We start from the raw sequence: 15748 nt of genomic DNA on the forward strand, positions 1-15748 counted from the left end.
AACGGCACTTCATGGACGGTTTCACTCCAGTGGGAATATTATTTCTGAAACTTAGTCGTAAAATTTAACCTTTGTGATAAATATCACACCACAGTACGCCACAGGTACGAGGAGTACATATTGATTTTAGGTAAATGACCATTGCTATTTGTTGAATATATCCTTCACTCTTTGAACGCATACCTTTCTTCTCCTAAGAATATGTATTGCAGTCTAGTGCAGTCTAAATATCGCTGTTGAAAAATCAATAAAATTTCTCAATTTAAAACCAAATCGACGTACTTGCGAATTTATAATTTATAAAGAAATCTGTTCAAAGTCGTTGATAAATGTGCACACCTTTCGGAAAACAGGAATACAACTAACCTCTGTTGAGTAAGCAGGTAGTATTCTTTTAATCGGGGAATCTGCCAGCTGCTGTCGTTTAAGATCAATTAAATTGTCAGACAATTATTTAATGAATAGAAAATGGCAGGCGTATAGTATATAAATAAAAGTTTATACGTGGAGTTGTTATCAGTTCACCATGGAGTTCCTACGGAGGCTAAAGAAGCATAGCTTTTTTAACTACTCTACGCCAGATCCTTTGCAAGGCAGCATTGATTTAACTGCGGGAATTGAGTCCTTTAACAGATCAATGGGAGTGTCTTTCTTCAAGCGCAAGCATTCTTTCGTCAACTTCTTCTTTATCTTCGGTATAAGCAACTTGGTGCTCTACGTTGTGAGTGTGTTAATTTCGTCGTATAAGTCGCGCCACGATATTATTAAGCTTATCTACTGCATTGCTACATTTGGATTTTGCTGTCAGGTAAAATAAAAGCAGTACATTTCTACAGTTTTGCAGATTAAAACACTGTAATCTCTGTTTGCAGGCCATTATGAAAATATACAGCTTTATTATAACTCGTCGGCGAGTCGTAGATTTGTACGAGATCAATCATCGTTACTATCAAGATATGATGGGTCAAAGTATTGCAGTCAAGCGTGTGCTGTGCGATAATGCCAGTCTTATTTACATCGTGATTAAAGTGACTGTTCTAGTTTATCTTCTATTAGTGATAGCTGCAATGAGCATTCCTGGTTTGTCGTCGATATTTCTGGCAGATCGCATATTGCCGTTTGGATTTGTCATGCCCTTCATAGATGCAAACACATTGGCTGGGTACTATGCCAACTATGGCATCCAGCTTATAATGGCCATTTACTATTGGATCATCACGGTTGGGTCTGACATCACTACCATCTACAATCTACTGACTGCGTACGGCCAACTGGACGTCCTGATGACTATCACAGAGGAACTGGATGAACAGCTTGAACGTAATGAGAGCCTCGATATGATCCGAGATAAAATAGTTGAGATCATACGGCAGTATCAGCACCATCGGACTTACTTAAAGCAACTTGTAGACTTTTTGAATCCATACCACTTTGTAACGCTCATCTCAACGGTTCCAACTATGGTTATCTCGGTGTTGGGATTGGTTTTGGCAAGTATCATTTTGTTTAATATTTGTCTTCTGTTTACTATTCTTGGTATAATATCTATACTTTCTGGGTCCATTTACAGCTGGATTGGTATCCGGGGGCTGCTATTGTGTTTCTTGGATCGGTTCAAATATTTTACATTTGCTTTCTTGGAACCAGCCTTGAACTTAAGGTTGGGGTTGTAAAACGAGACAACAGTCTTGAATCTTTGACTTTATCTGTAGTGTTTTCTTGCAGACCGATGCTCTCACGTTGAAAATTGGTGCCATCCATTGGAATAAACTCTCTGTTCGAGACATGAAGTTCATGAAAATGGTGCTAATGATGTCGCAAAAACCGAAAATGCTGATGGCAGCCACGTTACCCTTAAACATTACGGCGTTTTTGAAGGTATTGTTAATTATTATAAAATTTTACATTTTATGTGGTATTCATTTAGTATACCTTAAAATATATTAATATTTTCGATACATAAATATATTTTCAGATTCATAAGTTTATATATTCATTGATTATGATGCTGGAAAAAACTAAAGGTTGATTAGTACATCTGTAAGTAGTTTTGTTGTGGCTTGGTAGTTTTATAAAAATGAAGCTATAGTTTCAATAGGTCGTTGCATTATTAGTAAAGATTAAATTTAAATACTCTATTGTTTTGATTAACTTTCATACAAATTATTAATCAAGATGCACCAACTAATGAAATGATACAAAAGTAGAAATGAAGGATATCAATTTAGATAATATACTGGAGCACTGCAATAAATATAACAAAAAGTTTTACAACATACCGAAAATGTATCGTAATCTAGTGTAACATCATTCGATTTTATTTTTAAATGACTTCCATACGAAAAAATCATTACAACAAATAAAATTCGAGCAGTCTGGGAGCTCGCATGAGACCTCCTACTCTATACAATTTCATAGCCCCAGCACCCTCGCAGTTAAGCAGCTTCGGTTTAACAATTCGATTAAGTGCAAACCTCTACAAAATGCCAGCGCGATTCAACTTACAAAACAAGCCCCTGCGTGAATAATCTATTTGACTATATGATTATAAAAGCCTGCAAAACGAAAAATCACCGAATGACAAACTAAAAAAAATATATTGTTTTTTTTTTTAATCTAAAAACTAATGTTTTAGAACAGCGCTCTCCATCGCTCATGAACTTGTGAGGGAGGAATAAAATCCTACATACACCTTACATTGGGAAAAAGCTGCAAAAAGTTTGAAAACCTCTGATTTGTACTATGAAAACTACACCACCTACCGTAAATGTATAAGCAATCGTTTTTGCCCATTTGCGGAAAATCAGGATGAGATAGATAAAAATAGCAAAGGTATGATTTGTGCAAAATGCTATTTTACATCTTTGTATATTTTTTTCATGTGTTTAAAACAACTATTACAAGACTTATTCCGAAAAAAAAACAAACTAAGAGCCGTACCATAACTATAATGACATATCACAAAATAGTTGTTTTATAATAATTCATTCATTTAAAAAAATTAAAAAATATAAATAGCATATATTTTGACTGACTGACTGACTGACTATCCTGCTATGGGGGGAAAATCAATAAGTCACTGAAAGCCAACCCCACAAGTGTGTTGGCAGGCCTTGACCGGCATCGGTTGTTGAGCCAAAGAAGAAGAAGAAGAAATAGCATATTTCAGGAAAGTTAACTAAAAATACAATTGTTAAATGATGTTATATCTTTTTTTAAAGTTTTTATAAGTTTAATAAGAATAATTATCGATTATTATCAAAAAAAAATAAAATTTTTAAATTTATCCAAAAAAGTTCTTCCTCACAAATTTTGTTTGTTTTCATAATCCAAACTAAAATATGTAACAATATTTTCAAAACATATTTTTAAATTGCCATTGACAGCCTTAGCAACTCAGTGAGTAACTTCTCAAAACTGAGCCGATCAGACAAAATCGACACAAATACCTCAACAACGATTTTTTGGGAGAAACCTAATGTTTGCTATTGTTACATAGTTCAGCAATGTAATCATAACTTGATTTTTTTCTGTTTACACCACCCTCTTTACCATTGTTGTTCTCTTAGACCTCTACAAAAGCATCAGTTTTCGAGGAAATTCAGAAGAATACCATATTCAATTGCAATGGGCCTACCGGCATCACAAATACTTTACTGTAAATACTGCATTACCAACTGATTCAGCCCTTGTTTAGATCCATAAACTACCTTGCGAATACACAACCAAACCAAATGCCTACGGGCGCAAGGAAATGAGTAAAGGAGCACATCTTATCAGTGCTGCAAAATGTCACTGTCAATCTCATAAAAAAATCTGACTGAAACAAAATCCATATCAGCGTCACGTACTCAATTGTGATAATCAGAGGTGATACTCAGAACGGTTGGTGTGACTAATATATGCTCATGACATGTTTGCGACCATCGCTTGGTCAGTCACTATGTCACGATATTTTTTTTTGTTGTGTTCAGTTTTGCAAAATGTCACTGACATAGTCATGACAACCCGTCAAACATTGCGAGGGTTGCAAGTGATATCATCTGCTCAAAATCTTGAGATATTAAAAAAAATATATATATATTTTTTAACAAATTATTTTTTGCTGTGTTATTTGTTGAAAAGATCACTTTTCCAATTTTTTTGAATTTTGCAAAATAAAATCTCAAAATTTAGGCGTTTAGTAAGCTATAATTTTCAATGTTATACCTGCTCTCGGGGTGCTATAATTATAACTGGTAAAACTAGGGGTGAAAAAACTACCAACCCACCATGCAATTGACAGCGATTTGCGAGGGCGCGCGACGCCATACAAGTTCACAGCTCTAGAGCCCTCGCATTAAAGAGTTTGCGAGCCTTGGCAGTTTTTTCGCCCCTAAGTTTAGCAGTTATAATTATAGCACCCCAACAACAGGTATAACAGTACAAATTGAAGCATACTAAACACCTCAATTTTGACATTTTATTTTGAAAAAATCAATTTAAATAGAAATAATAATCTTTTCGACGAATAACACCGCAAAAAATATAATTTATGAATAAAATAAAAGGATTATTTTCAAATGCATAAGATTTCGAGCAGATGATATTATTCGCAACCCTCGCAATGTTTGACGGGCGGTGATCAGCGCGATGGTCATGGGAGATATGCGGTGCGTGCGAGTGGTTCCAAGAAACAAAATGAGCATGTTTTCTCGCTCTGTTTGATCCGACAGATAATCAAAACAGATAGAGGGAGAAAGTACGCTCATTTTGTTGCAAGAGCCCACGCGCAAAGTATATTCCAAGAATGTCGCGATTATTGCCGACAACAATGTCGTGACCAAGTGAGTGATCAAAAGTTGGGTGCTAAACTAAATGTCACCAAGCATGTGATTGATTCTCTAACTGTTTGAGTATAGTCACTGATCATCTCAGTTGTGTACGTGATCTGATTTGAGCGTCATTTCAGTCATGAATGTTGATGACTGAAACAGTGGCATTTGGCAGCACTGTTCACAGCCAGAAAAAAATCATGATGCGTTGGCATTAAGTTAAGCATGTCAGTCAGAGTATCGCGTTGGACTCAAGTATTCACATGTTGTGTTCTGCATGTCATGACGCACTTTTATTGACTATCAGCAATGAGCATCAAGCTACCACGATTATGTTCATTGTTTTTGTTGGTGAAAATTTCGTGATACTCATGACATTTTGCAGCACTGAATCTTATAGCACTATCACTCTTAAACATGACAATACCACTGCATCGTTGATTTTTGTGACCACCCAAACGGCCTCAAATTGTTGATCGGGGCTCAATGAAACGTAGTGTAACGCCATCTATATGTGAAATTATATGTTCTGCAATGAACTATGAAATTTCATGAAATATTACAAAATCATGAAACATGCAGATTCTGGTAGATGAATATTGTTTTTACATATAAAAAACAAAGTATTAAATATTTAAAAAAAATACACGAAAAGAACATACGGTGTCACATATTGCCAAATAAATTACTCTTAATTAGAAATTATGATTTCATAGTAAAACACGGTCCATTGGTGTCACCAACAAAATTGAAACTGCAAGTATTTATTCACATTAAATAATGCAGTGTTTTCAGTCTAATACATTTAAACGCACAATTGTTAAAAATACACCGGCGAGAATAAAATCACGCTTTATTAAAAGGCATCTAAACACATTATGCATGTGTGCGTAAACACTTGCATTAACCCATACATGCAAAATCACTCCAGAAACCGGAATAGGAACTAGACTCAAAAAGGTACTTTACAGATAAAACAATTTTATTTCAAGCATCCGTTGATTGAATATTGCTAGTTCATCATAGTATAGCCTTCCTGTTACTTTAAACTCGACTCCATTTAATCTCTGAAATAAACCTGTATCTCTTTGTCTGGGGCGCGGTATCTTATACAACGGTTATCATTCGGTTGATAGACTATTACGTTCAGTCAAAAGTGAAACGTTGCTGCCTACGCATTGTGGCCCAAATTTACTTGTGTCCAGTTTTCGGTGTCTTGGAGCCTCACCATGTCTATTAACGCTACCTCAAAGGACACGCTAGCTGAACTGGGAGCTGATGATGATACTCAGGACGACTATGATCCCTACAAGCATCGAACGATCAGCAAACCAAACTCGTGAGCTGTCTATCATCACGTGCGTGAATATTTCATAAATTACGGCTGAATCTTTTACAGCACGTTTGGCACATTCGTACACGTTATGAAGGGAGCCATGGGTGTAGGAATCCTATCGATGCCGTTTGCTATTCGAAATGGTGGACTGGTTTTTGGCGTTATCGGAACGTTTCTGTTAGGAATGCTCTACTCGCACTGTGTTCATTTGTTGGTGAGCAAAGTTTACATAATTGTGGGAGCAGATCAAATTATCGATAATATATGTTTGTTTTTCGATTATAGGTTGACACTGCTTACAAAATATGTAAAAGAGAACGTATACCTATGCTAAGCTTTGCCCAAACTCTGGATCATGCTTGTGCTTTGGGTTCACCTAGAATACGACCATTGGGGAAAATATTTAAGTGAGTATTTAACGACCAATAGTGTAACATTCGCTTTTTGACAATTTATGTTTTGCCCTGAACAGGAATATTGTAGACTACTTTCTTATGATACCGATATCATCAATGATCTACATGGTGTTTGTTGGCTCGACCCTACACGACGTTATCAATGCTCGTACGGATCTGGACTGGGATGTCCGAATCTATATTCTACTAGCCGCTGTACCAGCCATTGGAATAACCCAGGTCAGGGAAATTAAATATCTCGTCCCATTCTCAGCTATAGCTACAACATTGATATTTGCGAATGTCGTCATATCCTTGTATTACATATTCAAAGAGCCACTCTCATTCGACGACCGAGACTTATTTCCATCTTTCAATTCGTTGACAACTTTCCTCGGGTATGTTAAATGCGAAAAGAAGCACTGTTATGCGGTCTGCCGTTGGGTTAACTTTGAATCAACTATTACAGCGCTGCATACTTTGCATTTGATGCAACATCTCTGATATTCCCCGTGTCCAATCAAATGAAACACCCGGAACACTACCTTGGATGTCCTGGAATAGTTAACGTTAACAACATATGCTTGGCCATTTTGTACAGTTTTATTGGTGTGGCAGGCTACCTTCGATATGGGGATAAAATTCAAGGCTCAATAACGTTAAACTTTCCCCAAGAAGAGGAGTAAGTATGCTCAGCTGGCGATGACGAACGTAAACATATTGTAGTAATTTTCCTCCGTTTCAGCTTAGCAATGGTCATACAAGTATTGTCAGCTGTGGCCATCCTATTCTCAATAGGAATATTTTTCTACGTCCCCATTGAAATAGTTTGGCGAAGGGTACATGATCGTGTACCGCCGAAATGGCATGTTGCAGCCCAAACAGGCATAAGACTGTTGTACCTTATCGGCATCGTAGGCATTGCTTGCGGTGTTCCGGATATTGGAACCTTCGTTGGATTCATTGGTGCTGTTTTCAATCCCATCCTTGCGTTGTGGTTTCCAATCATTGTAGACACAATTTACCGCTGGCCGGGAGACTTTGGATGGATGAAGTGGCGCCTGGTAAAAAATAGTCTGATGGCATTTTTTGGTTTGTATCTCTTGATCACGGGTACTATTTCCAGTGTGGAAGACATAATCGATTTGTACAACTAGTGATTGAACGAAATTATACAGAAGAATGCATCATAAATATATGAATACATTGATTGTAAAAATATGTACACGTATTATGTGTGTATTGCTTTAATATTGTGATATATTTGATAATGTAGAAATCACTTTGGGCCATTCGTTACCTAACAGGACATATTACCGAGACTTTCAAAAACACAATAAGCAATTTATCTTTCAATACATTTAAAGGCCTGCAAATGCTGTATTTGAGGTTAATCTGTTTCTTACATAACTAAAAAAAATCTCTACTCTCATCTTTACACTCTCCGCTTAAAATCACACAGAAGTACAGTTTATCGGCTATTCTTCCGGAGTGGCACCATCTGTTGAGGTGGAGGAAAGTCCTCTGTATGCGTTTTGTTGCGACCCATGCAGCTTGAGAAGGCAGTATCTCCACGGCCAAAGTTTTCTCCATCCATCAAGCTCTGCGGCATAGGTTTACCCATAGTTTCGGGCAGGAACAGAACCCAAGTGCCTGAAATCAGCGATATGACACCAAAGATCACGGCTGGGATTTTCGGATCGAATGAATCGAGCAGTGTGATCATGGGCGTCATGGCACCAGCCAAACGAGCGCACATCGAACCAAGTCCCATGGCGGAGTTTCGCACGACGGTTGGGAACAATTCGGCCGAGTAGTTGTAGATGACGGCGAACGAACCAGCAATGAACAGTTTACCGAACATGACAATCGATGTGGATTCGGTGCTGCCACGCGTCAGATATGCCGCTACGATGCAGCATATACCACCGACGATCATCAGCGAGCTTGTGATGGAACGGCGACCTAACTTGTCGAGTAGATAGCTGATGGAGATGTAGCTCGGGAACTCTACCAGACCCATCAAGAACAGTATAAGGAACGGATTACCGCTCAGCTTGCCAGCGCTCAACGAAAGACCATAGTATGTGATCGAGTTTGCGAACCAGCATAGGCACACATTCAGCGTCATCTTGCGTAAATTCGGTGTTTTGAAAAGATCGGCAAGTCCTGCCGATGTAGCACTCGCCTCCTCGGTGTACGCAGTCTTGTCTTCCACAAGATAGTACTCCTTGTCCACGTTCATGCCACGTCCGTTCATGCGAACTGCTCGATCAACAATATTGACTGCTTCTCGTTTGCGACCCTGCATCCATAGCCAGCGGGGCGACTCGTCCATGATCCACCAGTGCGCCACCAGCAGTAGCCCATGCAAACCATACACCACCTGCAGGATCATTCGGTCGGGAATTAGAGCACCCCAGGCAGCAACCAGCATGATGCCACCGGCAAACGCTCCCTGGAAGGAGATGCCACAGGGAGTACGTTTACTCGGTCCAACCAGCTCCATCGTCAGCACGAACCCGGTGATGTAGCTTCCCGCACTGCCGAATATTCCGTACAGATAACGCAACACCAGGAAAGAGATAAATTCTGGCGTGAACGCTACGGCCACACCGAGAATCAGCTGCATTAGTGCCGACCAGCAAAACACCTTCTTGCGGCCAATCTTGTCGGCAAGTCCACCCAACCAAACGGCACCGGTGAATACGCCCAACATGTAGATCGTTTGTCCGAGTGCGCCCATCCAACGCTTGTCACATACCAGGTTCCATTCGATCGTGCGCGACGACTGGTAGTAGGTGTTGTTGTACACGTACGAGCTACATGAAACAGTTGTACCGTTGTCAGCTGCGAGTGGATCGTACATCAGGCACGATTCTAGCTCTCCATCAGCATTTAGCGGAATGTAGCTTGCAAGCTGGCTGAAACTTGGAAGAATAGTTCCGTTCGATGTTGCGGACGCCGAATCTAGTGCTTCTATGAAACAGCGGTGCTCTGGGACTGCGGCAACTGTCACTAGCGATAGCATGTGCAGACCAGCCGTTACGGCGGCTAGCAGGTGTAACACGAATTGGAATGCTTGGTACCGGCCAAAGTCACCTGAAATGGATAAAAACAGAAAATTAAAAACGTTTCATTAGGATAAATTTACGCATAGTTTTTGTTAAATAATCCAAATTAGTCAGCCATGTTTGGCTGCACATTCTTGACATCGTTGAAGATCGCAACCATTGCTTGATTAAATAATTGATCGCGAGGTAACATGTGTTTGATCTCGATATGCCATCACAATTAAACAATTAAACGATGTATGTTTATACAAAAAAAGCTCTTCGAGATCACAGTTTGTTGTTACAACTGTCTTATGTTATCTATTTATAAATTCGATAAACCTTCACTGCTTACTTATCGTACTGCTAAACCATAACCGATTATTGAGCTTACTAATTCTAGATCAAAATAAGCAATGCAAACGTTCTACCGTACACATAAGGTGGGAAGTAAACGCCAACCAAATGCACAATAGGTTTGTTACCAGTAGCTCTATGTTTATCATCGAACAGATCAGTTAACCATCTTATTGATTTCCGTTATTAACATGTTGCCACTAAGTACGTCACCGATATCATCTGCCAACCGGGCAACGCTGGCACCAGTTTCGCCAAAATTCGCTATCGTAAAACTCAATTAGTATCAATTGAGAAGCTCGCAGTTCGTCACAGAACGCACGCGCGCGTCTGACAATGTTGTGCAGTTGGCGCCAAATTTAAGTTAATTGACATGCGTACGCCTTTCGATGGGTAGTTTCGGTAAGACAGTTGCTTTGTATGCGGTCGGAGGTGAAAGTTTCACATCTTGACAAATGATCAATGATCGAAAGGAAGAACCGATAGCAAACGTTGCTTGTTGGTGATCGTACGTTTTCAGATGCGCGTGACATTGACCAACTGAATTGTTCGCTTCGAATTACTAACCCAGAATGTGCAAAACCCGTCTGAAAGTGGTCGTAGAATCCAGTTTATAACCACAAGACAAGCTACCTGTTCGTGCGTTGGGGTTTTTTGCACCATGAATGGGATTTTTTTCGCACTTCAAACGATCAGGGCGTTCAACAAGCGAACATTGAGTAACGACACATTTATGGTAATGTAAAGTCAACAGCTCGTTAATACATCGTGTAATAACCGTGTGCTAGTGCATGGTATTGCGTTCAGGCGGTATCAGCCGGGTGATAGGGAGATAAGACATTGCCCTGCCGACGAAGACAGATAGTTTACAACATATTCATCACTGCTAACTGTCGATTCTTTCGATGCGTGCAACTGAAGCAACTTGGAAGCACTTTTGAATGCTGCATGCGCTCTTTTTGATAGATCTTTCATCTCGTAGGAACGATTCTATTACAATCACACGATCGGAAGTTGTACATAAGCTTCGAACTGTCAAAATTGATAGCCTTATCGCTTATTGATTGGACTTTTGACCACTAGCTATATACAATGTTTTGGTGTTAGATAGGAAATACCTTGATACAAGCAATAACATAGAATGTGATTTTTGATGATCACCTAGCAAATATGATTCGAATTGATGGAAGAGGAGCTTTTCAAAAATGAGCGATTTGATTTTTTGAATTCAACAGAATGCTGAACTATCCTATGAATGATCATGATCGATCTAAACTTTATAGTATGCCTCTACATGTCACGCACACTTTCTGTGAGTAGAATTTTAAACCAATCATGGGAATTCCACAAACGTAAACCACCGATAATGATATTTTTACGACACACACTGAACACGCACATGGTAACTGATTTACCGGTTGATGAACCACCTTACGCTACACACTTTAAACAACAGAGTTGGCTGAATCGGTGAAACACAAGCCGCCTGTTACTGCAGACATACACATTCGGTTCAAGAGAAAGAACGGCTGATTCCAATATGACATCTGTTAGAAGTCAGCATACATCGTCCTTCAAACCTATTCATTCGATTACACCACCAAGACCATGCATGAAAGACTTTCTCAAGGTCAAGGCTTAGTCAAGAACCAGTTGAAGACTGTAGTGACTGCACATGCCACATTTGCCACGATTGTTTGAATTTAATTCTCTTCCTTTATGGTTCAACTCTTATCCGGTGCGTTGACTTTGAATTAAAATGATTTTGTTGCTTTTGTTTGAGTTGTTTTAAGGCTGGAGGGCGCTAAAGTTGAGTACTCGATTTCACTTTCAAATTGTTTGTACCGCCTGAACCGTAACTTCATTTTAGCCGACTGACCATAACTAACCAACCACACGACCACATCCCTTCACTTACCAAGCAATCCCATCAGCTCCTCCAGCTTTTGATCGATAGCCATCGTGAAGGGGTAAAGACTTGTGCTCCGGTAGCGAGCGTTGCGTACGTCTTCGCTCGGAGACTCGCTGCGAACTGATGCGAGAGATTCTGCAGAAAATAGGTAACGGCGCCGTTGCCGGGAAGCGTAGCGCGATTCGCGTGTTGGTGAGCGCTAAGAATGCTCGGAAGGGTCAACCCGCGGCCGCCTTACTGCTGCCGCCGTAGAGCCGTCGTTCACTTGCGATGCCCTCGGTCGTACTTACCCCCGTAGCGTGTCGTCACCGTAGGCACTCGGCAACGCGTGCTGGTGTTGATCGTGCCTGCGCTGGCGTCACTGTTGAGAAGCAAACTTTTGCATTCGGGCCTGTTCGAGGACGTAAACGTGTTGGAAGATTGCTTTTGCCGGCTCGAACGTACAAACACACACAAACTGTTTACACACACCTATTCGCCTCAGTTTGTTGAGAAGCTTGGAAGGTTCGCACTTAGGAAGATTGGCAACGTCACGAAACATGAACCATCCGTTGGCATCACTTAGGAAGTGCCTTGCCTGGATGCAGTTGGGAATGCAAACTAAGTGTTAATTTTTCCGTAACGAAACGTAATTTCTTGCTAATGGGCTGTAAGTGAACATTTTTGCGATTCCCATTCATAAATGAAAATTGTTTTACAATTAAATTGATCGAAAATGCATAAGCGTGACGGTTTCTTGGCTGTTCTCATGCCTCAATCATGCTCATTGTAGCTTATCGTGAAATGAGTTTCTATTACTATCCAAAACAGATAATCAGTATTTCAAATAAAAACATGTACAAAAGTAAACTTTTTCTTTTCTAATATGATCAGCTGCTCTGGTGCATGTAAGAAGCGTAAAAACTGATTCAATTTGTTCTCGAATAAATTAGTTTATATATCAGACGATTTTAGAAATATATACAGCGTTTGATTAACTCGCATGAATTGTTTTATGACATCTAAAAACTATTGTTTGGCAATTGTGTCTAGTACATTGACAAAACAAGTAAAGGTAAAGATTTTCGCCAATTAATCTTTGTCAATCAGATTTTTTCTACTGCTTCCCTGTGCTTCACGCAGCTGCACCATGTCAAGTGCTCTACATAACGCCTCCAATCGGGTTTCCCTACTTCGTCAAAACTAACGCCATCTCGTCGGGCGGCGTTGAACCGATCGCACATCGCGCGGCGTAAACACATAAACCATGTCACTGAGCGCGCGCTAAACGCCGCACGAACTGCATCGACTGCGTTTACAAACAAATCTATTCTTCTGCAAGGCGACAAAGTAGCAGGGAAGGGACACTTTCTGCTGCACCTGAGCAGCACGGCACATCGGTTTAACGCCCGAGTTTGAGTTCAGCTTGTAGCTAGTTGCAGAATGAACTACGATCCATTTGCAAAACGCCACCACCGGCGTTTTCATTGTTTCGCAAACCAGTGGCTCGGGACGGCGTTAATGAGCAATGTGTCGGTTTGGGATTTTGTTTTTTTTTTATTTGATCGACGTATGGAGGTTGAAAGTGTGTAGGGCTGGATGTGAGCTTGTATTTCTTGATCAAGCAAATAATACTAACAATTGCATCGACAACAAATACGCCAGAGCAGTGTCAAAGCCGGCACGTGAGTAACTTGTTCCTGACCTTGTTAACCGGATTTGGGGGCACGCGACTAGTTGAAAAGGCTGCAACCAACGACTGCCAAATCTTTAGTGAATGGCACTTTAAACTGGAGCAACTAATTTAAAATTTGAAAGTCAGATTCGTATGCCTGACTTGCTGCTGAATTTCATTACCTCACTAACTATGTTTCATGGTTATTTTGCGTGCTTACTGGGTTGGTGTGTTTGATATTAAATTTGAAATGAACATAATGAAGTCCATATCATGTAAAACAAGACTCAGCCAAAATATAACATATTGTCAAATAAATTTGCAATATAAAAATAAAATGCATAATACATAACGACAAACATCTCCATGAAATTTCATTTCATTTGATCGTACAATCAATGTCAAGTAAGGTTAACATACAAGCAAACCTTAAATAACATGATCATCATAGCCAACTTGGCATGACCAAGTTATCAGCTGCATTATCTTGTTATCAGCTGCAAACTTGGCCTGCAATCCTATTTAATGTAGCTTATACTGTCAGAGATACGTCTTTTTCTGTGTTTTTTTTAATTTCTCCTATTTTATCTGCTTAATTTTACTAACAGTTTTCATTTTTCTTCTTTTCGTTGTTTGCTATGCAGTCCTAGTTGCAATTGGCAGCAGTTTTTGTCAGCAGCTGCTCCACTTCCTTATTACCTCGCTGCATATGTAGTTGCGCATGCACAATAATAGCAGTATCATTTGGAGCGAATTAATGATCGCGCGGAAATGAGCGTGTTCCGTGCTGGATCGCAGTCTGTTCGCTTCGGTTTAATTGTTGACTAGAAACGCAAACACGACTCGCCTTGAGAAAATTTTCTTCGTTGGCAGTGCGAGAATAAAAAGAAACGAAAAAAAATAAAAAAAACAGCACATCACGTTTGTTAAACCTGCGGCATTTTTCTTATTCAAGAACAATGTTCGGAAATGGTGATGAAGCTTGTTCTGCAGCACCCTTTGCTTGCTTATTTTATAGCTATGGAACAAGTAGCGAAAGAATTTCTGTATATTCACAACTAACCCACGACTGACAAGGAGGTTGATAAGTGATTGAGATGTATGTGGCAGCTTCTTAGACAAACATCCGTATTCCGGATCGGATCAACCTCAATGTAGGTCAGCAGGTCACATGGTGTTCACGTGCCCGGGTTTGAAAATAAAACAGATGAATATTCAGATGCAAAAAAAAACATCCCATCTACACGATGTTACACACACATACACACTTATACCGGTCACAGTGTTTTGACAATGTTGTAATTTCTCGCTACTTTCTTTTTGTATCTTGCACTCCCAAACAGTTACTTGGGAAATGATATAAATTCTTGGAAGAAATTACGTTGCATAACTCGTATTCCCTCAACACAGCAAACCGGCACAGAAAAACCATACTTATGCGAGACGGTTTCGTGTTTGCCGACTACAACGAGCAACTAGCAAACCGTTCACGCATACTCTAACGCAAGCAAGGTTAAACAGTGTCCACAATGTAGCGTTCAAACGAATGTATAAAAACCCGAACGAAAACTGACAAACACTTTCTGATAATCGGCCGAATGGTTTATCATTTGATTGCGTGTGCTTTATTCATTTTTCTTTCACACTTTGGTTTCATTTTAGGTACTCGCGGTTTCGTTCTTGGCCGTGAAATGATCTCACCAACACCAACGCCACGGCACCACCAGCACCGTCCACAGTGCAGCTCTTCAAATCAGCTCGACCCGCCACAAACCGATCCAAACGAGTCTAACTTACTAACTAAAATTCGAACCTGCCGCTGGCGGCTTTCGTGGAGTGTTTTGCGCGTGTCCGATGAAGTTTATGCGCATCTGCTGCTTTTTCACATCTATTACACTCCATTCGGCGTCAACGTCATCGGTTGGCCTGTGTTTGAGTTTATAAATTTGCCTGTAAAAGCACTGTTGGTGTTGGTGTTAATGATAATGGGGGCTGATAACTACCCTTCTTTCCATCCGTTCGGCGGGGGGTTGTACTTCACCCTTCAATGAATTTCTTATCGTGAAGCGGTAGCAAATTGGAGCGATTTAGTAATGAACGTCCAATATGCGTTAGCAACCCACCACGCACTTCAAAAATCCGGCGCCTCTTGACGACAGTGTGCATACGGAATCGATGGAGCATGCTCGGTGGGATTGAAATGCCAGTCGTAAATTTTCACACAATT

At 40.0% G+C, this 15748-nt stretch overlaps 3 protein-coding genes across 8 annotated transcripts; 2 read left to right on the forward strand and 1 right to left on the reverse strand.

The window, feature by feature from the left end:
* Positions 1-637: 637 nt before the first annotated feature.
* LOC121598824 (odorant receptor 67d-like) lies at positions 638-2059 on the forward strand. The gene is made up of 5 exons (XM_041926132.1): positions 638-808; positions 873-1490; positions 1571-1660; positions 1726-1878; positions 1976-2059. The coding sequence occupies exons 1-5, from the start codon at positions 638-640 to the stop codon at positions 2027-2029; spliced, it is 1086 nt and encodes a 361-aa protein (XP_041782066.1). The 3' UTR covers positions 2030-2059.
* A 3913-nt stretch (positions 2060-5972) lies between these two features.
* LOC121599269 (proton-coupled amino acid transporter-like protein CG1139) lies at positions 5973-7736 on the forward strand. Its single transcript, XM_041926958.1, has 6 exons — positions 5973-6153; positions 6214-6364; positions 6436-6557; positions 6623-6943; positions 7015-7227; positions 7291-7736. The coding sequence occupies exons 1-6, from the start codon at positions 6044-6046 to the stop codon at positions 7700-7702; spliced, it is 1329 nt and encodes a 442-aa protein (XP_041782892.1). The 5' UTR covers positions 5973-6043; the 3' UTR covers positions 7703-7736.
* Positions 7737-7889: 153 nt separating this feature from the next.
* LOC121599268 (organic cation transporter protein) lies at positions 7890-15312 on the reverse strand. Of its 6 annotated transcripts, none has more exons than XM_041926956.1 (4): positions 15223-15312; positions 12339-12444; positions 11874-12258; positions 7890-9647 (listed from the first exon to the last, which is right to left on the reverse strand). In XM_041926956.1, exons 3-4 carry the CDS (start codon positions 11914-11916, stop codon positions 8017-8019), a joined length of 1674 nt encoding a protein of 557 aa, XP_041782890.1. In that variant the 5' UTR covers positions 11917-12258; positions 12339-12444; positions 15223-15312; the 3' UTR covers positions 7890-8016. The 6 variants fall into 6 exon arrangements, with proteins under 6 accessions (XP_041782890.1, XP_041782885.1, XP_041782887.1 ...); XM_041926951.1 differs by lacking the exon at positions 15223-15312 and having other exon boundaries at positions 11874-12002; positions 12158-12258; positions 12339-12353; XM_041926953.1 differs by having other exon boundaries at positions 11874-12444.
* Between the last annotated feature and the right edge of the window lie 436 nt (positions 15313-15748).

This window comes from Anopheles merus, chromosome 3L, assembly GCF_017562075.2.
Source record: "Anopheles merus strain MAF chromosome 3L, AmerM5.1, whole genome shotgun sequence".
Classification (NCBI taxonomy): Eukaryota; Metazoa; Arthropoda; class Insecta; order Diptera; family Culicidae; genus Anopheles; species Anopheles merus.

What these genes read in the sequence shown, in the direction of transcription:
- LOC121598824 (XM_041926132.1), top strand. Translation starts at nt 638, where the DNA reads ATGGGAGTGTCTTTCTTCAAGCGCAAGCATTCTTTCGTCAACTTCTTC. An exon ending in CATTTGGATTTTGCTGTCAG is followed by an intron (nt 809 to 872) that starts GTAAAATAAAAG and finishes CTCTGTTTGCAG; the next exon opens with GCCATTATGAAAATATACAG. An exon ending in CGGTGTTGGGATTGGTTTTG is followed by an intron (nt 1,491 to 1,570) that starts GCAAGTATCATT and finishes GTCCATTTACAG; the next exon opens with CTGGATTGGTATCCGGGGGC.
- LOC121599269 (XM_041926958.1), top strand. Translation starts at nt 6,044, where the DNA reads ATGTCTATTAACGCTACCTCAAAGGACACGCTAGCTGAACTGGGAGCT. An exon ending in ACGATCAGCAAACCAAACTC is followed by an intron (nt 6,154 to 6,213) that starts GTGAGCTGTCTA and finishes AATCTTTTACAG; the next exon opens with CACGTTTGGCACATTCGTAC. An exon ending in CGCACTGTGTTCATTTGTTG is followed by an intron (nt 6,365 to 6,435) that starts GTGAGCAAAGTT and finishes TTTCGATTATAG; the next exon opens with GTTGACACTGCTTACAAAAT.
- LOC121599268 (XM_041926956.1), bottom strand. Translation starts at nt 11,916, where the DNA reads ATGGCTATCGATCAAAAGCTGGAGGAGCTGATGGGATTGCTTG. An exon ending in GGAGCTGATGGGATTGCTTG is followed by an intron (nt 9,648 to 11,873) that starts GTAAGTGAAGGG and finishes TATCCATTTCAG; the next exon opens with GTGACTTTGGCCGGTACCAA.